Here is a 19406-nt window from a genome sequence, read left to right as displayed (position 1 = left end):
ATTTTAAGTAAAGTGCAACTGAAGTACATCAAAGCAAAGGTTTATTTATTCAAATGGTTAAATATTAAGAAAAAAAACCCATGCTTGATTCCATTACATTTAACGATTTACACTGTACCTATGTAACAAATTCCATGGGAAATTTACGTGTAATCAAATTACTTAAAGTCAGCATTTTGGACATTCATATTTTTTGAGTGTATAGCATTACACCATACACACAAGCATCTATAAACCATTGGTTATGAGTTTTGGCATACAGCTGTGTACTAAAAAATGTGTATATCTCTGTGTATTTCAACTAGAATGGTGAATTATCCAAAATGAAATCATATTTTTGTATTATTTCATATTAAATCTCCCTGATATAAGTCTTGCACAAATCTGCTTTCCAGCAAGTTGCAAAAATTTTGTAATAATTTTCACACACTTCTCTTTAGCAACTCCTTGCTGTAGGAGTTTTATTATTTTACCTTCTTCTTTGGAAAAATAGTTTTTCCCAAAAAATGTTGACTGTTGGGGTGTGTACTTGGGTGTGTACTGAAAGCATAACTTTCGGCTTTATTTTGATATTATCTGACTAAAGCATGCGCTGCCCACACATATGGGCTTCTTGCTATGCTGCAAGTTCACATAAACAGCCATTACTGTGTGAAATAATTTTGCAAGGATGGCTGCGTTATTGGTAGTATGACTCCTCTGATATCATCTAAGTGCTGCTGCAGCTGTGTTTTGGCTCATTCGTTTTCGCTTCAGTCAGTTCTTTGCCATGAGGAGCCATGATGCATCAGGCACAGCTCAGGCCAAAACTTAACACTCTACAATACTTTTACGTTCTTTTGTAATCTTGTTCGTGCAGTTACCACTTCTACTGAATTGCAGTCGTACCGATCTTATCTGTTTGTTGTTGTTCTTGTTGTTGTTTTTTATTTGCACAGATCAGATCACTTTATTTTAACTTCCTAAAACGATCTGATTACTGTTTGAGTAGTTGTTCTGTACTGTTTTGGGGATTTTGGGGGGTCTTTTTTCAGTCCAAACAGTAGTAGCGGTTGGAAAATCCTGAGAGCAGGAAATGACGCACAAAGACGATTGTGACTCAAACATCTGGATGCAAAAAAAACAACAAAAAACCCCAACAACAAGTCAGTAGGTGGTAAAACATCAAGACATAACAATGAAATTCCAGACGTGTATTCATCTGAATCACAGCTTTAATGGAAATTAGTATGACTACGTTGGATATAAGGGTTTGGACATATTACACCAAAAAGACATATTTGTGTGTTTAACTGTAAACATGTTTTTTGTCAAAGACAATGAAATGTTTAGTTAAGTGGGGACCCTAAACACAGGGTTTTGTGCAATTGTTCCCTTAGTCAGATTTTTTGTCTTTTTTTTGTTTTGTTTATGACATTCCTGGAAGAAAAACCTACAATGTCCCCTTCAAGGAAAGCTTTACAGAGTAACTATGATTAAATATATGAAGTCTGCCTCTTCTGTGGGATTTCCCCATTATGTTGCATGACACAGCAAAAACAACATATTAAACCATGCAAATAATCCATAGCATCAGCACTTTTATGGCGCTCCAGCGTGAGATGTGGCTGCTTAAGATACAAGTTGCACAATTGCTTAAATGACTGTTAATGCCTGGAGATAGCAAATACCGGACGTGAGTGATTGGCCTTGAAAAAAAATTGTGCTCTCTTGTGTTTCGGCTAACACGTAGATTGCTAAGGATACAAGCAATCTTGCTTGGCAAATCCTGGACACAAAGACTAAAATCCTGAGACTATTTGTTGAGTCATTGCTTTGACAGATCAAGGGAGCTGGGAAATATAAACAGAGTATATTCTATAATTGCAGCAGCTCTGGGCTGTGTGCTGATGCCACCCTGAAGGCTCGGCTTTGATGATTTACAGTACCTTCTCGGAAAAGTTTCCATTCTGATCCTTAGAATGAGGCATATAGGATGCTGTGCAAAATACACAAAGAAAAACAGATGAGCTTCTTGTAAGGTTGTGTTTCTAATTAGTTGGAATAGTAGTATTATGTAGTAACAAAGCTTGCTTGGCCATATTATATTACCAGAATCACCGACAGTTATTCGTCGCTGTCTTGGCGACCCCTCCTCTTCATGGCGTCGATCTGTGGTCTGAGTTAAACCGTGGAAAGTGGCACTCCTAGTCAGCCTGTCCTCGAGACTGCACGAACGAGTTATCGGCCTCTGTCAAGGAAAAAGCAGATTCACTTTACAGACAGTCTGTAATTTTGACTTCATACAGAGCATCTCTTGAGCAAAGGTCAGATATCTTAAAGTAGATGCTCTGTATATTACCTGAGTCTCGTTAAGCAAAGATGGAGACTATAGACTACAGAGTATGAAGCAATCATGAAAAAAAAAACTTTGGTTGATAGCCTTACCTTTTGGTGAGCAAATGTAGCCATCATGGTGGTGTGAGGAAGCGGGCAAAGTTCATGCTTGAGAATATCTGAGAAACTTGAGTCTCTGTTGGTCAGGTCATCTGCAAAGAAAAAGTCAGTCAATAAATGCAAAATTCATTATTAGAGCTGTGTTTTTGTTTTGTTTTTAAAAAGAAGAGGAAGAAGCAATTCAATCAAGTCCTTTTTCTTCCTTTTAAGCAAGTGTGTCCTTTTTCTGGCGCCCAGGTCACCAGGTTTACTTGCAGTGCTGATACTGGACGCAGCTAGATGGAGTTGCTGGGCAACACAGTAAAGTCTGTCTGGTTGATGACATGTTTCTCTGACAGCCCACGTTCTTTCCCACAGAAAGTGCATATTCTTCTATTTTCCAAATGTCACTTGGTCAGCGAGCAGATATGTTTATTATCTGCTATCATAACAAGCAAGATGAATGAGGCTGAGAATATGACATCAAAGCCTGGCTTTTTCAGGCAGCACAAGGCAGTGATGTGATTGTGACTACTCTGACTTAACTATATGTTTTGAGACTAAAGTGTCAGGACCCCTCTGAGAACTCAAAAACAGTAGTCTGTTCAAATAGATTACAACAACACAAAAATCTTTAACGCGTGTTTTTCATTTCAGGGGCCTGTCTCTGAAAGGCTGGTTTGACATGGATTGGGGTTCAGATGGAGTCAGAATCAGATAAGACAGCGTAATTGGTTTATGCGTGTCAGCAGTGGAATCTTGTCTGAGAGCTGGAGAGACAGTGAAGTGCATAGAGGGGGGGCAGCGAGCTGGCACTCTCTTCATCACCTGGCTGCTCTTGAGTCACTCTGGGAAGGATCAAAAGTCTAGTCTGCTGCAAAGCAGATTCAGAACACTCAGTGCAAAACACAACCGCCTTGACTTGAACAGCCACCTAAGGAAAGTGATGAATCTTGGCTTAATGCGAAGACATGTAGGAGCACCATCCTCTAGCCGACCTCAGACATGACAGTGTGTCTTTGAAGTGCTGAGAAAATCGCTTCCAGTCTGAATCCATGACTTCTTTTCACCATGAATGGCAGAATGGGCACAAGATGGAGATGTGTCTGAGAATGGTAATGGAGGGTAGCTGTACCCCTCAATGCCAACCAAAACAAAGGACAGGGAATTTGGTGCAGGCTGAGGGACCCGGCCTGATGTTGCCTTAAAAGGGTGAAAACTCCAACAATGGAACGATGAACTTCATTCCTAGTCTGAGTCGGCTCCATCGGGACACGTCAAAACGCAAATAAGATGTCTTACCCTTGACTGGTTGGCACAGACAAACACATTGCATCCTTGCACCCACACCTGTAGACACACTAAACGCTCCAAGTTTGTGCGTGACAGAGTTTGGCAACTGTTGAAACACACACACACAGGGTCAGTGACAAAGCAAAGCTTGAGATTCAGAACTTTTCAGCACATTTATGTAATGGATAGGCAAAAGCGATGCTTATCGTTTCCAGTGTTATTGTCCAGCTCTGGTTTGAAAAGAGAGTCATCTCTTTGAGAGAGGGAGGAGAGCATGCTGAGTCACAGGAACCCAAAACCTGGGAACGGCTTGACCAGTTACACACTGGGAATACACACACAATGGCAAAAAAGAGATTCCAACAAAGGGGAACTTCTGCAACTCCCCAAGGAGGCTTTCGAGGTACTGTAACGGTGTCAAATAATGCCTGCAATTTTAATGTGAACAGGGAGCTAAGATCAAAACCACGAGGCAGCACAGGAGCTTTAATGGTTGGATGAAGAGAATCATCATCTGGTGTCATTTACCTCACACCTAAGTTTTTTTTCCTAAAGCTTACAAAAAAGGTTTAAACACAACCACTTGCAAGTTCATGTCATCAAAACTCACCCAAGTTATGCTCAGTAAATGGTAACAGATTTATTCCGGTGTTGAAGCTCCCTGTGATAGAGAAGGAAACAACAACTTAAATCTGCTTGAAATAAAACACGATAAAGGAAACACATACTTTTCTTTTGTTCTTTCTTTCTCTTTTGCCTCATTGCCAACTTTATATTTAGCTGTGCTCTATTTAGCTGTGTCAGCTCGTTACGTTATTATTTGCATCTGTGCCTTTCCTTCTGTGATGCATCAAATGTGTTTTATGAGATCAGTCTGCAGTGCATTGAAAGTCTTACCTGGACAGAGTTTAATGCAAAAACACGAGATATTTTGACTTTGGAGTATGCAACATGGAAACAGGACTGCTTTGGAGTTTTTGAAGGGACACTATTCAAAGCTAAGCTAGGTGGTCTCAGTGTTTTGGCCAGGCTGGGCTGTGCTACCTCACCACTGAAAACCAAAAAAAAAAAAAATCCTTTGATATTTATCTTCTCATCCAACTAGCTCCTGGCAGAAAAGGACTAACTGTAGTGTACATTTAAATAAAACTGTTAGACTCACTTTTTTCCTGAAGCTCAGGGAGAGGAGCCACCTGGAAGGTGGTTCGGAAGAGCTCACCCTTAGTTTTCTCTTTATTTTTAATTGACACAGCCTCTCTTTGTTCTCCAAGCTCATCCCTAAGGCCCCTCTCAGGTTCGACTTCACTATTGGCCGTACTCTCAGCCAGTACACATACTTTTTTTGGCTGCTCAGTCTCCACACTCTTTGTTTTATCCTCGTCCTGGTCACACGCAGCAACGCTTCCGTCAATGCCAGTTGTGTGTGTCACACTTTCCTCTGAATTCATTTCAAAGAATTTATCAATCTCTGCAAAGTCAGAGGGCGTAGGTGGAATCAGATTGATGACAGGTGGTGTCAAAAAGTTTTCAGGATCCAACTTGCTTCCAGACAACACTTCATCCTCTTGCTCATCATCTTCTCCATTGCTAGAAGTGACTGCTGCTTCAGCCTGGGGCTGTACAGAGAGTGAAGACAGAGGCTTCAGCCTTTTCTTTTTCAGAGCTCTTGAGCAGGCATACACAGAGCTTGCTGAGCGAGACATGCTGTTCCTCGGGGTCAGAGAGTCCTCATCAAACAGGCTGAAGTTAGTGTTAACTATTCCCAGATCCTCCACTGTAATCTGGATAGTCTCCTTCTCACCTGATCCCCGTTGATCCGAGTGTGCATGCAGAGGGGCCCCATTAATCTTTTTCTCCTGCTTCCTCAGAGGATCCTTTTCACCACGCAAACACGAGCAACAGAACAGCCTGCCCGAAAAACATTGAGGGCTCTTTCTCCACGGGCACCTCCGAGCTCGTTGTTTTACTGCATTTGCTTTTGCCATGCCTGTGACTGGCTGCTGATTATACTACTAAGCACACTTATTTCACAATAACCAGCTCAGCTTCTGTGGACTGAAATAAGACAAGAAACCGTCCCGTCCTTTGGCATAAAATGCTGCTGTGTGATAAAAGCCATAGTGCCTGCACTCAGCACAAACACCCGGCTACAACATATGTTGCTTAGCCACCAATTCATGCTCCTCAGCTTAGGTGAACACTTGAAATTAATGCTTGCCTTAATCAGCATGCTTTGATATGATAAGCAGTTCAGATACACTCTTGTTTCAGAGGACCTCGGTATTACAGCGGTGCTCGTCACAGCCTCGTAACCTCCAGTGGTGCCTGGCACCGTGATCTTGATACCTGATACATCAGATCGGATCTTGGGGCAGTTTTGTCATGTTTAGAGCAGTATATAGGGGTGTTAGTGAAACATATCAAAGTAATATCCACATTGGCCATGACCCAAGGTGATGAGATGATAACTTTTTTTTAATGGTTTAGTATGTCTTTAAATATGTGCATGTACATATATATATATATGTATATGTATATGTGTGTGTGTGTGTCTAGTGCAGATTGTTATATTAATATGAGGCAGTGTTCAGTTTCTCTGGAGGTCATCAGTCAGCGTGTTTGGACACAGGTGAGAATATGGGCTTGCGGATGCTTGGCTCATACAACCCGTATGGCATCAGATGACATTTCCTTCATTCCACAGGCCCAGTCCTGTTCTCTGCTACTTGATAAATCATCCAGCATCAGCTTAAAACCATTTTACCACACCACCCACATCGAAGGCTTGTATGAAAAGATGATATGCGTGCTTTTTTTCTCACGCCCATACAGTGACGGTAGAGTGATGGGAATAATTACTCCTCCCTGAGTACCCACCTCTCACCTTTCCTGGAGCGAAAGGAAGCCACTGCTGTTTGTTTCTTTGACGCTGTTTCTGTTTGCGTCTCACCTTTCAAGTTTCAAGGTGTTTATTCACCTACAATTAATGAAATCCCAGTTTAATATTCTTTTTTTTTATCTGTGATCAAATTAATTGTGTCGACCATATTCAAATAACAGGTTCAACCCAGTAAAGCTCCAATAAAACTGGATTTTTGCTTTTGGTAATATTCCAGAAATTATTATTTTTTTAACATAAATAACAGAAGTTTGAAATGATTTCAGTGTGAAGCCAGTTGACTATTGATAGGCTTAGCGCCAAGTTGAAGACTCTTTGTTGCTTTCTGGTGCTTTTATATTGCATCACTCAAAGACCTGCATGGTAGTTTCTACTGGAAGAAAGGTAATCTAAAATAAGCACCCTGACTTTTGCTTTTAGCTGCAGATGAGAACGTATATGGTTAGTTTTCCTCAGACATGAATATGACAGCAAAGCTATACAGCACAGAACCAAGCTGAGAGCTACTGGCTCTATAGACATTAGACAAAATGACATACTTTCCACTGTTTTGGGGGTTAAAGATTTACGAGAAAATAATCTAAAATCAATATAAAATGGCACAAGTTGGTGTGCATCATCAGAAATATGCAGTGCTTTTATGAGGGGAACTAGAAAATAGGGTCTCTGACATAATCACTATCAATACTTCAAGCCCAACAAAGGGGGGCAGTGGAGAGCAGATGCACAACGCTGACAGGACAGAAAACAGAGCCCACCACTTCTTAAAAAGGACCTCCACTGGCATTCACAAGTCTGGATAAAGTTAAACCACACAAGTGCTTTTCATTCGCAGCCTAGTGCGGCTGGCTTTTATGATATCTTGATCTGGTATTTGCAAGAATATCAAGTTTTGTCATAATCCTTTTTACATGTTGTTTGAATATACCTAAGCAGTAGGGGAACGAAAAGATATATGTAGGATTAATGTTCCGTCTCCTTTATATGGGTTGTGTTTGAAATTAGCTGAAAATCTGCGACCTTACTGGCAGATTTATGAAAAATGAGTTCCTTATGATGAATGCTGAGAGACAGTGTAAGTGACAGAGCAGACAAAGATGAATGCTTTACAGCTGCTACAGCCTGGGGCAAAAAAGTGGGAGAGATGACTGAGACAAATATGGAAACCCAACAGTCTGCACTCCCTGAGTGATGATATAAATTCCGAGCTACTCTAATTATTTGTCTTTAACTTTGCCTCTTGGGTTTGTTTGACGTTTTCCTTACATTCATAAAGTTACATCACTTAGTCCTCATCGCTCTCTGTGAGTTAGCCTACATGTCCAGACATAGGTCTGTGAGCATCTGAGCATGCTCTGAGTGTTTTTTTACTGGCCTCGCAACCAGAGAGTGGTAAACTCTGGGCATCCCCGAGACAACCGTGAAGCCAACATCAACACTAGCCCGCAGCACTGGGAGGGCGCCTCTCTAAAACGCCCTCACCTCTTGCTCGGCTGCGTTTCTGTGAAACATGTTGAACATTTCCTGTGACAGTCATGTTTCCATACACGTAGGCCCTGTGTCCATACTGTGAACATGACCCTGTTTGGTCATACAGAGCACTCACACGCACAAAAAAAGGAAAGTGAAAGAGTATTTTTCGTGACTCTTTTTCAAAGAAAAGGAGAACGGTTCAACCGGTCCATAATTGCATTTACTAAACAAAACGGCAGTGTGAGTCACTTTCCAGGGGCAAAGAATGTCACATCTTCCTGTAAAATCAGGATGAACGGAGTGAGTTATTTCATCAGAATAACATCCACTGAGCTGTCTTTATATTGTGAAGGATGCTGAGTGGCCACACAGAGGCCAAACAATGTGGCGGCATTCGGGAACCATCGATGTTGGGGGAGGTCTACAAAAATAATCCTATTCATTCAAGGATGTTGAGTTCCTAAATCAACACATTGCAAACTCTGAGCCTTTTCGCCATCGTGTTTCTCTTCAGCAGATGCATCCATTTTGCTTACGTAAACCATCCTGTTTGTGCTCGCCACCACCAAACCTCTTGGAAGTCATACAGAGTGAGCCAAATATTTGCAGTTTCCCCTGTGGCTGATACCTAATAGCATGAGAAAAGAAGTTCAGACGGGGGAAGAAAAGGGCAGTGACCTTGAGAACTTCTGGGCTGAACTTTCCCCTCCATTCCCCCCTCCTCGCCAACCAGCGCTCCTCTCTCTAATCAATTACCGTTGGCAGTCAGGAGACCACCAGTGATTAGCAACAGCAAGGCAGACGGGGTTTGGCGGGGTGGGGGGAGTGGATTGCGGGATGTGTGAGGCTGGGAGGGTGGCATGTGGGGGTGGGTGGAGGGGGGAAGAGAAAAAACTTCCTCCGAGCAGCTTTGATCAAAATGCTGCCTCAAATAAAGCGTAATGCATACCCCCTGGTTTAAATGATGCTTGAAGAGCTTTATTTATCCACGAGAATGAAAGATGACATCCTTTTGTGTCCCGTGTCTCAGTCAGTTGCACGTGAGCAGACGGTTGTAGATCCCCGATATTGTTTGCACTCCCATCCACTCAGCTGAGACTGACAGACCCAAGACAACAACAGAGAAACACCACATGTAAACACATATCTTTTTCTTTTCAGTTGTTCAGGTCTTTGAAGCAGGAGGGAAATAATTTACAGGCTCCTTTTTTTTATGAGAATCTGCGCCGTTCCCACGCCCAGTGTGGCAGGAAAGCTTAACAAAATCATTTGTCTTAGATTGGCTGATTGGCTGTCTGGAATCTGAGTGTGTCTTTGACGGTGATTGAAGTTTAATTTGATGAGAGGAACTCTCCCACCATACCCACCCACAACTGCCCTCCTCACACTTTTACTCATTTGCTCTCGATTTCTCACTTTAATCCTGCTGTGTCTCCCCTGTGCATTTATAGGTTTATCCATTTTTATAGGGCGAAGGTAAGGCTGAAGGAGAAAAACTGGCTCACACGGCTGTAAACTGCAAAAATGTTTGTGTCATTAATCTAAAACAGTGAGAGAGCGTTTATGTGTCAGGAGTAGGGGTGGATGAGAGATATAAACAGAGAAAGATTAAATAGGGAAAGATAAGAAAGGAAAAAAAAGGGATAAAAGATAGAAGACGTGAGCAGGAGAATCGGGGTTGTAACTCAGCAGATTGCAGCGGTCTCACACAAACCTGCTTTACACAATGTGGCTTCCTCTGGAGCTCTCTGCGGCCAACCTCTTTCTCCAACTCTCCCTGCACACAATTAATGGCATTATGAGCAGTACTGGAAAGCTCAGCTAAACAGTTGTGTCTCTGATTTTCCCATGGGAACACCATTTTGTGTTGAAGCCAAGCTCTCTGAAGCAATACAGTTATCTCTTTTCACTGATGTGGTCCGGCGGGAGCTACGCTGTCGAGATAGCGCGGAGGAAATAAAGCAAGAAATAAAATTAAGCTTTATCTGTAAGTTCAGATTGAGATACATCACCGGGGCAGTGCAGTCTGGACTCTGACTGGCAGTTCTGGAATCTGGTCCTTTTCATTGTATGCTGTGCTGACTTTGTCTCTGTCATGAGATGTTTTTCACAGCCGGACAAGTACGGTCACTGTGATGTCCCCAGCCAGAGCATCTGAGCCTCATCAGGCAGGCATTTCAAAGCTGCTGTCATGGGTATTTAGAAAGGGGCAGGCTGAGGACAAAGGCCCACTATTGGCAACTTGTCCATTTGTTCTCCCTTTGAGGTTTCCTAACGACGTCTCTGCCCTCATAGAAATCACTGCAAATTAATTTTAACACTCAGTGAAAAGACAGATTAGTGCCGAGATGGTGGCACAAAGGGTGTTAAAGACGACGAGGGGCGTGCTGGACCACAGGCCAGGCGAGGGACATGTTACCCACAGCTGCCAGCGTTGACCTATTTTCACCAAACCAGCTTAAAGATTTTTAGCATCCTCTATTGTGCAAAGACCTTGCAAAGCACACGCTGAAGACCCCCTTCGGGCACCGTGCCCTTCGATGGCTCTCGTAAAGCCACTGATGGGGGTTTTAATTAAGTGTGGCAGGTGATTAGATGGTCCATATTTATCTGGAAGGCGAGGGGCAGATGTTGCAAGAGACGACCACGGGGTGAAATAGCTTCATAAAGAATACAAACAAGAGCCCGAACTATTGTGGTGGAGACTTTAGTCACAGACACGACCCTCGCTCTTAAACCAAGAGAGAGAAGTGATTTCAGATTCAATTATCTTCTTTGCAGGAGGAAATGGTGAGCAGATGGCAACAATAGTCACGGGCCTCAGCCCGATCAGCGCTGTTCGTGGACGTCTTTTCTTTGCAACAAATTTACCGTGGCCTCATGAGGTTTTCATTGAAGTGTTAGCACTAGGAGGTGAAGCTTGCCAACAGGTCAATGGCATTATAGATATGACAGAGGTCCGAAGCTTCAGAATAATTTTAAATAACCCTTTCAGACACCGTGTGCGTTTTCTATGAAAGATTGGCTTTGTCTGTTCGCGTTTTGTTAGCCTGATTTTTTTTTTTTTTCGGAGGGGGGGACAAATTGTCAGCATGTGGTCGAGTGAGAAAAGTTATCCTTCTTAATGCTATGAGTCATCGAAAATAATATAAATTCTAGTTAGCCAAGGATTTGTTATTGGTTTTGACTGAGTTGACAAATTTCTAGTTTATATAGTTCATGGGAGAAAGTTCTGAACAAAAAGGCTTGAAGGCAAGTCTGAATTTGTCTGCTGACTTAAGCTATCGGAGCAGATTAAGAAAGATATTTGAATGCTGATCAAGTTTTTTTTCACACAGATAAATTTCCTCCTTTTAAGGACACATAAATCTGATCTTTTTCTTTCTTTTTTTTTCGAAAGGCACTGACCCCTCTGAGAGAGCTACAGCCGAAACTTCTAATTAAATTCATGTCATGGATGAATGAGACGGGAATGTGTTTACTTTTTGGAAATAGCCGTGAATAAAACAAATGGGACCAGAGAGAAATCCTGCAACTTTTAAAGACTAACAAAGAGTAAAGAAAGATTCAGTGAGCTCTAACAGACAAGTTATGTGAAAGGCCGTAAAGTGCGTTACAAGTGTGTATACACCACACTATTATACTGTGTGTAGTCGTACTGTATACTGTAGAAGTATATCTGTCTTTGGTTTGTCTTAACAAGGGCTGAAATATAAACAGCAGCCAGTTTTCAGTGTAATTCTTATTGTGTATTATTATAATTGTTATTGTCTACATGTTTTCATTTTTTTGCCGTATGTCCATAGATAGTTCCAGTTAATGAAAAAAGCTCCATTACTTGCAAGTCTCTGCTCCGTTTCATCTTGCATAGGTGTCTGGGAGGGTGTGGTTCACATCAGTACAAGAGAACAGTAATTTGAGTTTAAGGTCAAAATTGAACTATAGGCGGATTTTTCTATATCGTTAGCTTCATAGCATAAGTGCCTAAGTCATTGACTTAGTCAAATGACTTAGGCAATTATGCTATGAAGCTAACGATATGTATGTTTTGCTCGGAGCAAATCTAAAAATAAATGCAGCCTGTCATGGAAGACTTTTGAGCTTGTTTATCCACTTTACTGTGCCAACCTGTCTGATTAGTACAGCATGTCCTATGCTACAAAGAATCAATAAAGCATGTGCTGTTACATCTGATATGTTATTTTCCCTTCTCTGGCACATTTCCCTTCAGGACTTGTAGTCCGTTCGTCATGTTTTTAACTTGTTTTTTTATTGCGTGTGTGCATGTGGGTGCATATTTAGCTGGATATATCTCAGGCTGAGGAGAAGCCCACTGAACACTGGAAAACAAACAAAAGACTGCACAAAATCTTTGTCCAAGATGTTAAGGAAGCAAAGGGAAGGGCACTTGAACACTTTTTTTTCTATGTCAGTCTAACAAAAAAGCTACAAAAGCGCCACAAAGGCCGCCTTTGAGAGCACAATATTAGAATTAATGACTTTAGCAAAACCCTGGAAACACAATGAGATCAAATGTACTGTGTACGTATAAATCACCTATGGCAGGCACCCCGTGTTCACGCACATTTGCCAACATTTGAGGAAGCAGGGCTGTGATCGTTTTAGTCTTCATGGACTGAAGTGACGACAGAAACCTGAACCTTCGGCTGAATTAAAGAGGAGGCAGCACAATAGTTGCTCATTTCCTGCTTCCTGCTTTTCAAATGACCACAAGCGCAAACTTGTTGCGGCGATCAGAATTTACATGACACAAGGCAGCTTTTTTTCTTCAGAACTCGCAGCGTCCTATTATCAAAAATGTTATTTATGTCATCCTTGCACAGGAAATGACATGTTGGAAAATTACATGTGTGGTGGTTTATCTGCTATAAAAAAACTGTTTAGAGGGGGAAAAAAACTATCATTTGTCTCAGATATCATCAAGATGCATACGTTTGCCATTTCCACTACATCTACCGTGTCCATTGTTCAGTCACCTGGCATGCTCTGGAAACTTGGATCAATTTGGTGTCAGTGCTCTACGCTGCCACTCGTATAAGCTCCTCGGGTGTGAGAGGGGAGTATTTGTGTTCTTTTCCTCCTGTGCTGAAGGTCCTCTCAGGAGGCCATTAATGCTGAATGTCTAGTCATGCTAGACAGCAGCAGGCTGTTTTAGTACTCGGGTTGCTGAAGGTTGCTCTTTCACCTTGACCCCAGTGAAACAGGAGACCATGAATGCTGCCTTCCTCTGTTTCTTCAGATAGCAATATCAGGGTTTTTTTTTACGTGCTATATTCTTTACATTTTCGAGTGTATGTTGTTCTGCGGCTCCTTTTCTGTCTTTTTCTCTCTAGGTCCCCTTGTTGTTACTGAATGGAATAAAGGATTAAGCCTCTGGCCTCTTATATTCCACTGTTTGTTGTTTCAGCAATATTGCTGCTGGGAACATGCGCTTATTGCCTCCAACCTTTTTTTCTATGACAAGCAGAACACATTTCTAGCTATACAGCAACTAGTTTGTCACCAGACTTGCGGTAGAGCTTTAAGAGAAATGCTGACATCAGCAGTGTGAAACAGGGTCTTGACAGCCAGGCTCAACGTCTCCCTAAGGCTGTTGGAGCACAGGAAGCTAAAATCCATACAACTTTAGCAAATAGCAGACCGCTGTGGCTCTGAAATAGACAGCAGATCAGATTGAGGGTCAGCTGGTAGGTCAAAAGAATGGAACAGGCCCATGGTGTCAGTCTGATTAGGACTTATATTCTTTCACAAAACCACATCCACGGCTCCGCCTCGCCTCATTCCGGGGCCTGGGTCGAATGCCGGGGAATCTGATGGCAGACAGGAAGTCCTTATTGTACTAGCGCAGAGATCCCGGAGCCAGACAGCATACAGGAGCGATGTCATCGATGGCCAGGCCCGGCATATCTTTGTGCTTGCTCACCGCGTAACAAAGACGTAAATAAACACTGTTACCCCCACTGGTCTTCAACTGTCATTTCAATTAGGCAGAGTCGTCATCGAAAGCTGCGGCCTCTGTTTTTCGCAGCCACGCCATTACCTCTGACCCCTGCGGCTCGTGCCCGAGGTGATTTTCTTTATTAGTCCATGGGGTCAGTATTTAGCCCCGTAGCCATCAGTAGCTGGCTGAAATCTGCAGAGTCAACACTCTGCCTTCCTGGCTCTTAGTTGCATTAGCACACTGAAGCCCCACAGCCCTTCCACTCCCACTCCGCAAACATCCTCCCTAAGGCCAGATAACATCTCTGTCCTGTCCATTCACGAGCCAGCCAAAAGCCTGCGCTCTGAACCCGGGGAGCTGCACATGTCGATGTAGGGAGGCTTTCTAGGAAGCCTTTTCAATTAAAACGTGTGAGGCTACACAACAGTTTTACAAGCAGTAAACAGTTTAGAGTTGTTGTCAAGATAAGAAAACTCTGACAGCTTGTAATGGCTAAAACTCGCTGCATGATTAAACTCGTTTGGTGTTCGGGGGTTGCTAATTAATCACTTACCTTGAATGTTTGTATAAATCCAAATACAGCGTAATAAAACTTTATTGATGTAAAAATGGCAAAAGCAGGCACAGAGGCTATAATCTAGGTCATATTATACTGGCTGTCAGGAGGGTTTTTTTTTCCCGAAACCCTCAGTGCAACCCAAACTGAAGCGAATAAGTTAACAAAGCTGTGACCAAATGCTACATTTTCCAGGAAGCCAAGCCTTTGGGATTGAAACAGTAAATGTTTTGTTACTGACAATAAATCATGACATTGTTTAATTAGCATCCTTCAAATTCTCATTCATTGTGGTGTGCCTCTGAGATGTTTCCTTCTTTGGCTTTTATTCGCATATTTCTCAAGATATTCCACCCATCAATTTTGCCACTGAGAGAGAGAGGGAGAAAGAGAGATAGATGCAAATGGCAATTATGGAGGAGGGAAAATCTGGTGAGGAATAAAATGGGCCGTTGTGATAATCCTCTAAAAGGGATTTACAATCCCTACGAGATAAAGAAACAGTCATTTTGCTTATCTATTGGGGGGGGGGGGGTTTCCGCGTTGCACATTTTTCGTACTTGAACAAAAGTGTTCAAAAGTGTTCATCAATTACAACTTCTAATGCGTATAAAACTCTGAAGCTGCCATTTAAACATTGGTATCAAACTGTCCTCTATTCTGGCAGACACAGCCTACAACAATGATGAACTCCCTTTTCTGCCCACTCTGTTCTAACCCCGAGGTTCACCTGAACCTAATCTCTCAGGGAATCTTAGCTATACAAAACTCTGTCAACCCGAGTAAGACGATGCCTTGTTAGCGGTGGTCCCTAAAGAGCATCAGAGACAATGGATCAAATACAAACCAAAATACAAAGAGGCTTTGAAGTATTGTTGTTAGTCTCTATTGCTCATGCCCACCATGACCCTCTGCTCCACCTCTCCTTGCTCGGTAGCCAACCCAGTGAAAGTGCCTCATTCTAAAGGAGGAGGGGATCTCTGATTTGCCTATCTCATTTACCTGTGACCTAGATAACAGTGTCTACTCAATGAATGCATGTTAGTTTAACAGCCTTCGCTCTGGCTTGCTAATGTTTTAAAACTCTGATAAAAGTTCTGTTTCCTGGAATTCCCCTGCATCCATCTGACTGAAGAGTCATAAAACAAATGCAGTTTGGAAACCATGGGCGTGTAGGTAGATCACATTCACTTCCGAGCAAAGAGTACGATTTTGAAAAAAATAGAGATATTACATGCAGTGGGATTACATGCAATCCATATGATTACCTTTTACAATGTAAAGAAAATCCCACGCTTTTGTCATCCTTTAGTCGAGTTTATTTATTTTATTTTTTTGCATAGTTCTGCTCTCTTTTGTTCTTGCCTTTACTCACCCATTAAAAACATGAGCCATGAAACATTAGACGATTAGTCATCCACAAACCCCTAAGATACAAGTGTACTCGGGAGAAAAGGCTTTGCAAATTCAAAAGATTTCAGCATTTAACTGTAACAGCCTCATAACTTAAAAAAAAAAAAGTCATAAAGATTTCATTAAGGATATTCAGAAAGGAGCCGTGCACTGATAAATGTCAAAAAGCAACTTGGAAAACGAGGCGTTCATTTGTGTGTAGATATTGCAGAGCGCTGCCAGCTTTCACGGGTAACACAATAAAACAGTCGAGCGGTGCTACAGAAACCTTTCATGTTTCCAAATGTTTGAAAAATGGGACTTTCTTTTGCAGGAGGAATCCCAGGGAATCTGATCCTTGGATATCAATCTCTGTCTGCATGATAAAGACACTGATGACAGAGGAGTTGATCACTAGCCTAGGGTGGGGTCCATGCATATTTGTCTGCAGTTCTACAGTAAATGCTGCTGTCTCCACCCAAACTCAAACCACTCCACAGACTTGTCTCCCTTCCCGAGCTGTCTGCAGACATCAAGTCTAACACATTGTACACAGCGCATTTACCTTCGTTCCATCAAACATTTCCATGAGACAGGACCACGTGGAGCCTTGGCTAATGAGAAAACAACATGTATGTAATCAGCTCGAGAGAACGGTGGGGGGAGTTCTGCAAACCTCAGTAAAGCTATCGCTGGCAGGGGTTGCTTATGATATGGGCCCATCAGTTTCTGCCAGCTGGCATCGAGGCCCTGGCAAAACCGTCCCTGGTGGTTAATGGATCATAAAGGTTTGCTGGGAGCCGCTTCACAGCTCGAGTTGATTTAGTAATGTAACACAAACCCATTAGTACTGCCTTTTTCTGCAAGCGAGCATGGCGTTTAGACTCCACACAGCAAAACACAGACTTCTAGCTCTTGTAAATCATCATGGCTGGGCAACTCTCACCAAAAAAAGCTGTAACACATTTCATCAGAAGAAGTGATAGAGCTTATCACATAATAACTGTAAAATTATTGGCACGCCTAAGGCAATTAATCTTAACTGCTCCATGTTAAACTGTAGGAGCAATTTCCTAATCATTCAGTCCACAAAAACAACCCAGTAAATTCAAAATTAAGCCAGCATTAGTAGCCTTTTAGAAGGAGAAGCGCTCCTTCTGAACACTCTACACAAGCCCTGAGTCAAGAAACGAAAGACGAGTGCATTAAAATGAAACGGAAGGTTCACTCTTACCTTAATATGAACAAAAACAGCTATTCCACGAGTGTGAAGTTCAGCTGTGGAACACGAGGAATATGTTATTGGATGCTTACTTTCTCTGTTTGAAGACAAGAGACACACTGGAGATGGTGTGTTTGCACGAGGACAACCCTGGCCGGCTGACAGAGGGGATTAAACAGTATTAAGAGTGTCCAGATGCATTTGTTCAAACTAATACGCTGACATACTGACACACTGCACTGGAGAATAAACAATGAACAAAACCATTTCTATTGTTTCAGTACTCAAAACCAGGGCCCATCCTTTCACTGCCCCGTGTCAACATTGCACATTGGATCTTGAATCCAGATTCAAGAGGATGTTGGCTACTGTAGCTTGAAACCTTGGTTTTCTACATGCGCCTTGTATCCTTCATTTGTCTGTAGCACCGTTTTTTGTTTTTTTGTTTTAAAGCTGATTATAGTCGGCCAGATGGGCCCCAATGCCCACACCCAGTCTGTCAGTGTTACAGCTCCTCCCCCCCAGTGAATTATGCACATCTGGATGAGCGGATGAAAAATAGAAACAAACTGGGTCATGTCTGTATTTGAAGATAACAGATTTTGTGTTTGTTTTTCAGATTTTTTCATCATAACTGCTGCTGCGCCATTATTAAAGTGTTGCTATAATGCAACATTCCCACACAAGGACACCCACAAGATTATTTCATTTCTTTTATGGCCTGTTTAAATACAGTTCTTCTATATAATGTAAATTTCCTCCGGGGTCACTGAAGAAAGGCAGGGAGTTTATGAATGTACTTAGAAAGCCTAGAAATTCCCCCAGCTGCAGCTCAGAGGCTAGCCCTGCTCCCTGGATAGTCTCCCCTAGAAGTCTCCTGTGACCCTTCAGACTTTCCATAAATCTGCTGAGTGATTGCGGTGGTCAATTAACACTATGAATTGCTCCCAGTGGAGAGAACGGTCACATCCGTAACAGCAAGAAACCAAAGCCGCGCGGGTTCACTCTGAGTTCTGCGCTAATAACACACTGGACCTGGTACAATGAAAAATGGGTTGAAGACCCAAAACTATAATAGCAGCTATTGTACTGGTGGTAACACAGTCACTCAAGTGCAATATTCAGGAAGGCCATTTCATTACATCCAATAGAGCCTCAATCATGTGTAAAATTTGCAGTTTGAATGGGCTTGCTATCATATCAATCATCAGTGGCTGCAGCGAAGGCTAATGGAGGCTTTTTCTTCCTGCTTACGCTTTGTGTATTTTGTTCCCATTTGTGGTATCAGAGACTGGACCAATTTAGACTTATTTTAATCAAGACTAAACTCTCAGTCATTACTGGTGTGCTGAAACAGGTTGTTTGCATCAGTATGTTTCCTTTTTAGAGGAAAAAGAATTTTCTCTGTTGGAGCAAAGACATTCATCATAATAGAGTATCTGTTTAATGTCAAATACAGCAGTTTACCTGCAAATGATTTGTTTGCTTATTTTTCAGTTGTGACTTTGAACAGAAACAATGACAGACCTTTTAAACATTTCTTTATTTTAGGATTTTGGAATATATTTTTAACAGAAAGCTTCTGTTAGCAATGGCAGTTTCATATTGGCTAGTCCCCAACCTTTTAGTTAAGTGGTTAAATGTTTTTTGTTATCCTTTGGCCTTTATTTTTATGCCATCATAATAAAATTATTTGTTAGGCATTTCTGTACTAATTGTCTTTCCAGACAAGGGCGAGCAATTAATCCAAAGCACACAGAATTGACAAGCTGGGATTGCTGTGGTGGGCCACATGAAAAAGCTACTACAAAGAGTAGATTATGCTTTAATTAAATTAGATTCAGTTTCTTTTTGTTTATATGACACCAATTCATAACAACAGTTGTGCCTCGAGGTACTTTATATTGTAAGGTAAACCCTACAATATTAGAAACCCTAACAATTCCCTTTTAACAGGAAGCAACCTCTGCCATCATCCCTATTTAGCAGCTATTTAGCTTACACAGGACCACCTGGTGCATAATACAATACAAAAATACCAGTTTCAGTTCTGGGATCATTTCAGTCATTTTGTACTGCAACCACTTCAGAAGTCAGATATTTTTCCCTGCCAGATTTAGACAGCCATCAGTTGTAACACCTGCCAGTTTAGTCCTATTTCTGCCTCAAAGTATGCACTTACATCCACGAACAA

At 41.9% G+C, this 19406-nt stretch overlaps 1 protein-coding gene across 3 annotated transcripts in view; it reads right to left on the bottom strand.

Moving 5' to 3' along the window:
• The window catches only part of LOC147315679 (uncharacterized), a 36216-nt gene extending 18854 nt beyond the window's left edge, over positions 1 to 17362 (bottom strand). Inside the window, exons 1-5 of one of the 3 annotated variants that reach the window (XM_086258655.1) lie at positions 4871 to 6166; positions 4319 to 4369; positions 2428 to 2528; positions 2092 to 2230; positions 1929 to 1978 (exon numbers count right to left, since the gene is read on the bottom strand). In XM_086258655.1, the coding sequence (XP_086114781.1) occupies positions 1929 to 1978; positions 2092 to 2230; positions 2428 to 2528; positions 4319 to 4369; positions 4871 to 5693 (1164 nt within the window). In that variant the 5' untranslated portion in view covers positions 5694 to 6166. Of the gene's footprint in view, positions 1 to 1928; positions 1979 to 2091; positions 2231 to 2427; positions 2529 to 4318; positions 4370 to 4870; positions 6167 to 17224 lie in introns of those variants that run through there. The other 2 variants (XM_086258654.1, XR_015124380.1) reach the window with 2 other exon arrangements.
• Between the last annotated feature and the right edge of the window lie 2044 nt (positions 17363 to 19406).

This window comes from Aulonocara sp. 'chitande type north' Nkhata Bay, linkage group LG13 (assembly GCF_057382095.1).
Source record: "Aulonocara sp. 'chitande type north' Nkhata Bay isolate Kocher_YH1m ecotype deep benthic linkage group LG13, A_spYH_male_GT1.1, whole genome shotgun sequence".
Taxonomy (NCBI): domain Eukaryota; kingdom Metazoa; phylum Chordata; class Actinopteri; order Cichliformes; family Cichlidae; genus Aulonocara; species Aulonocara sp. 'chitande type north' Nkhata Bay.
Note: the sequence above shows the minus strand (reverse complement) of the source record. Positions and strands in the feature narration are given on the sequence as shown.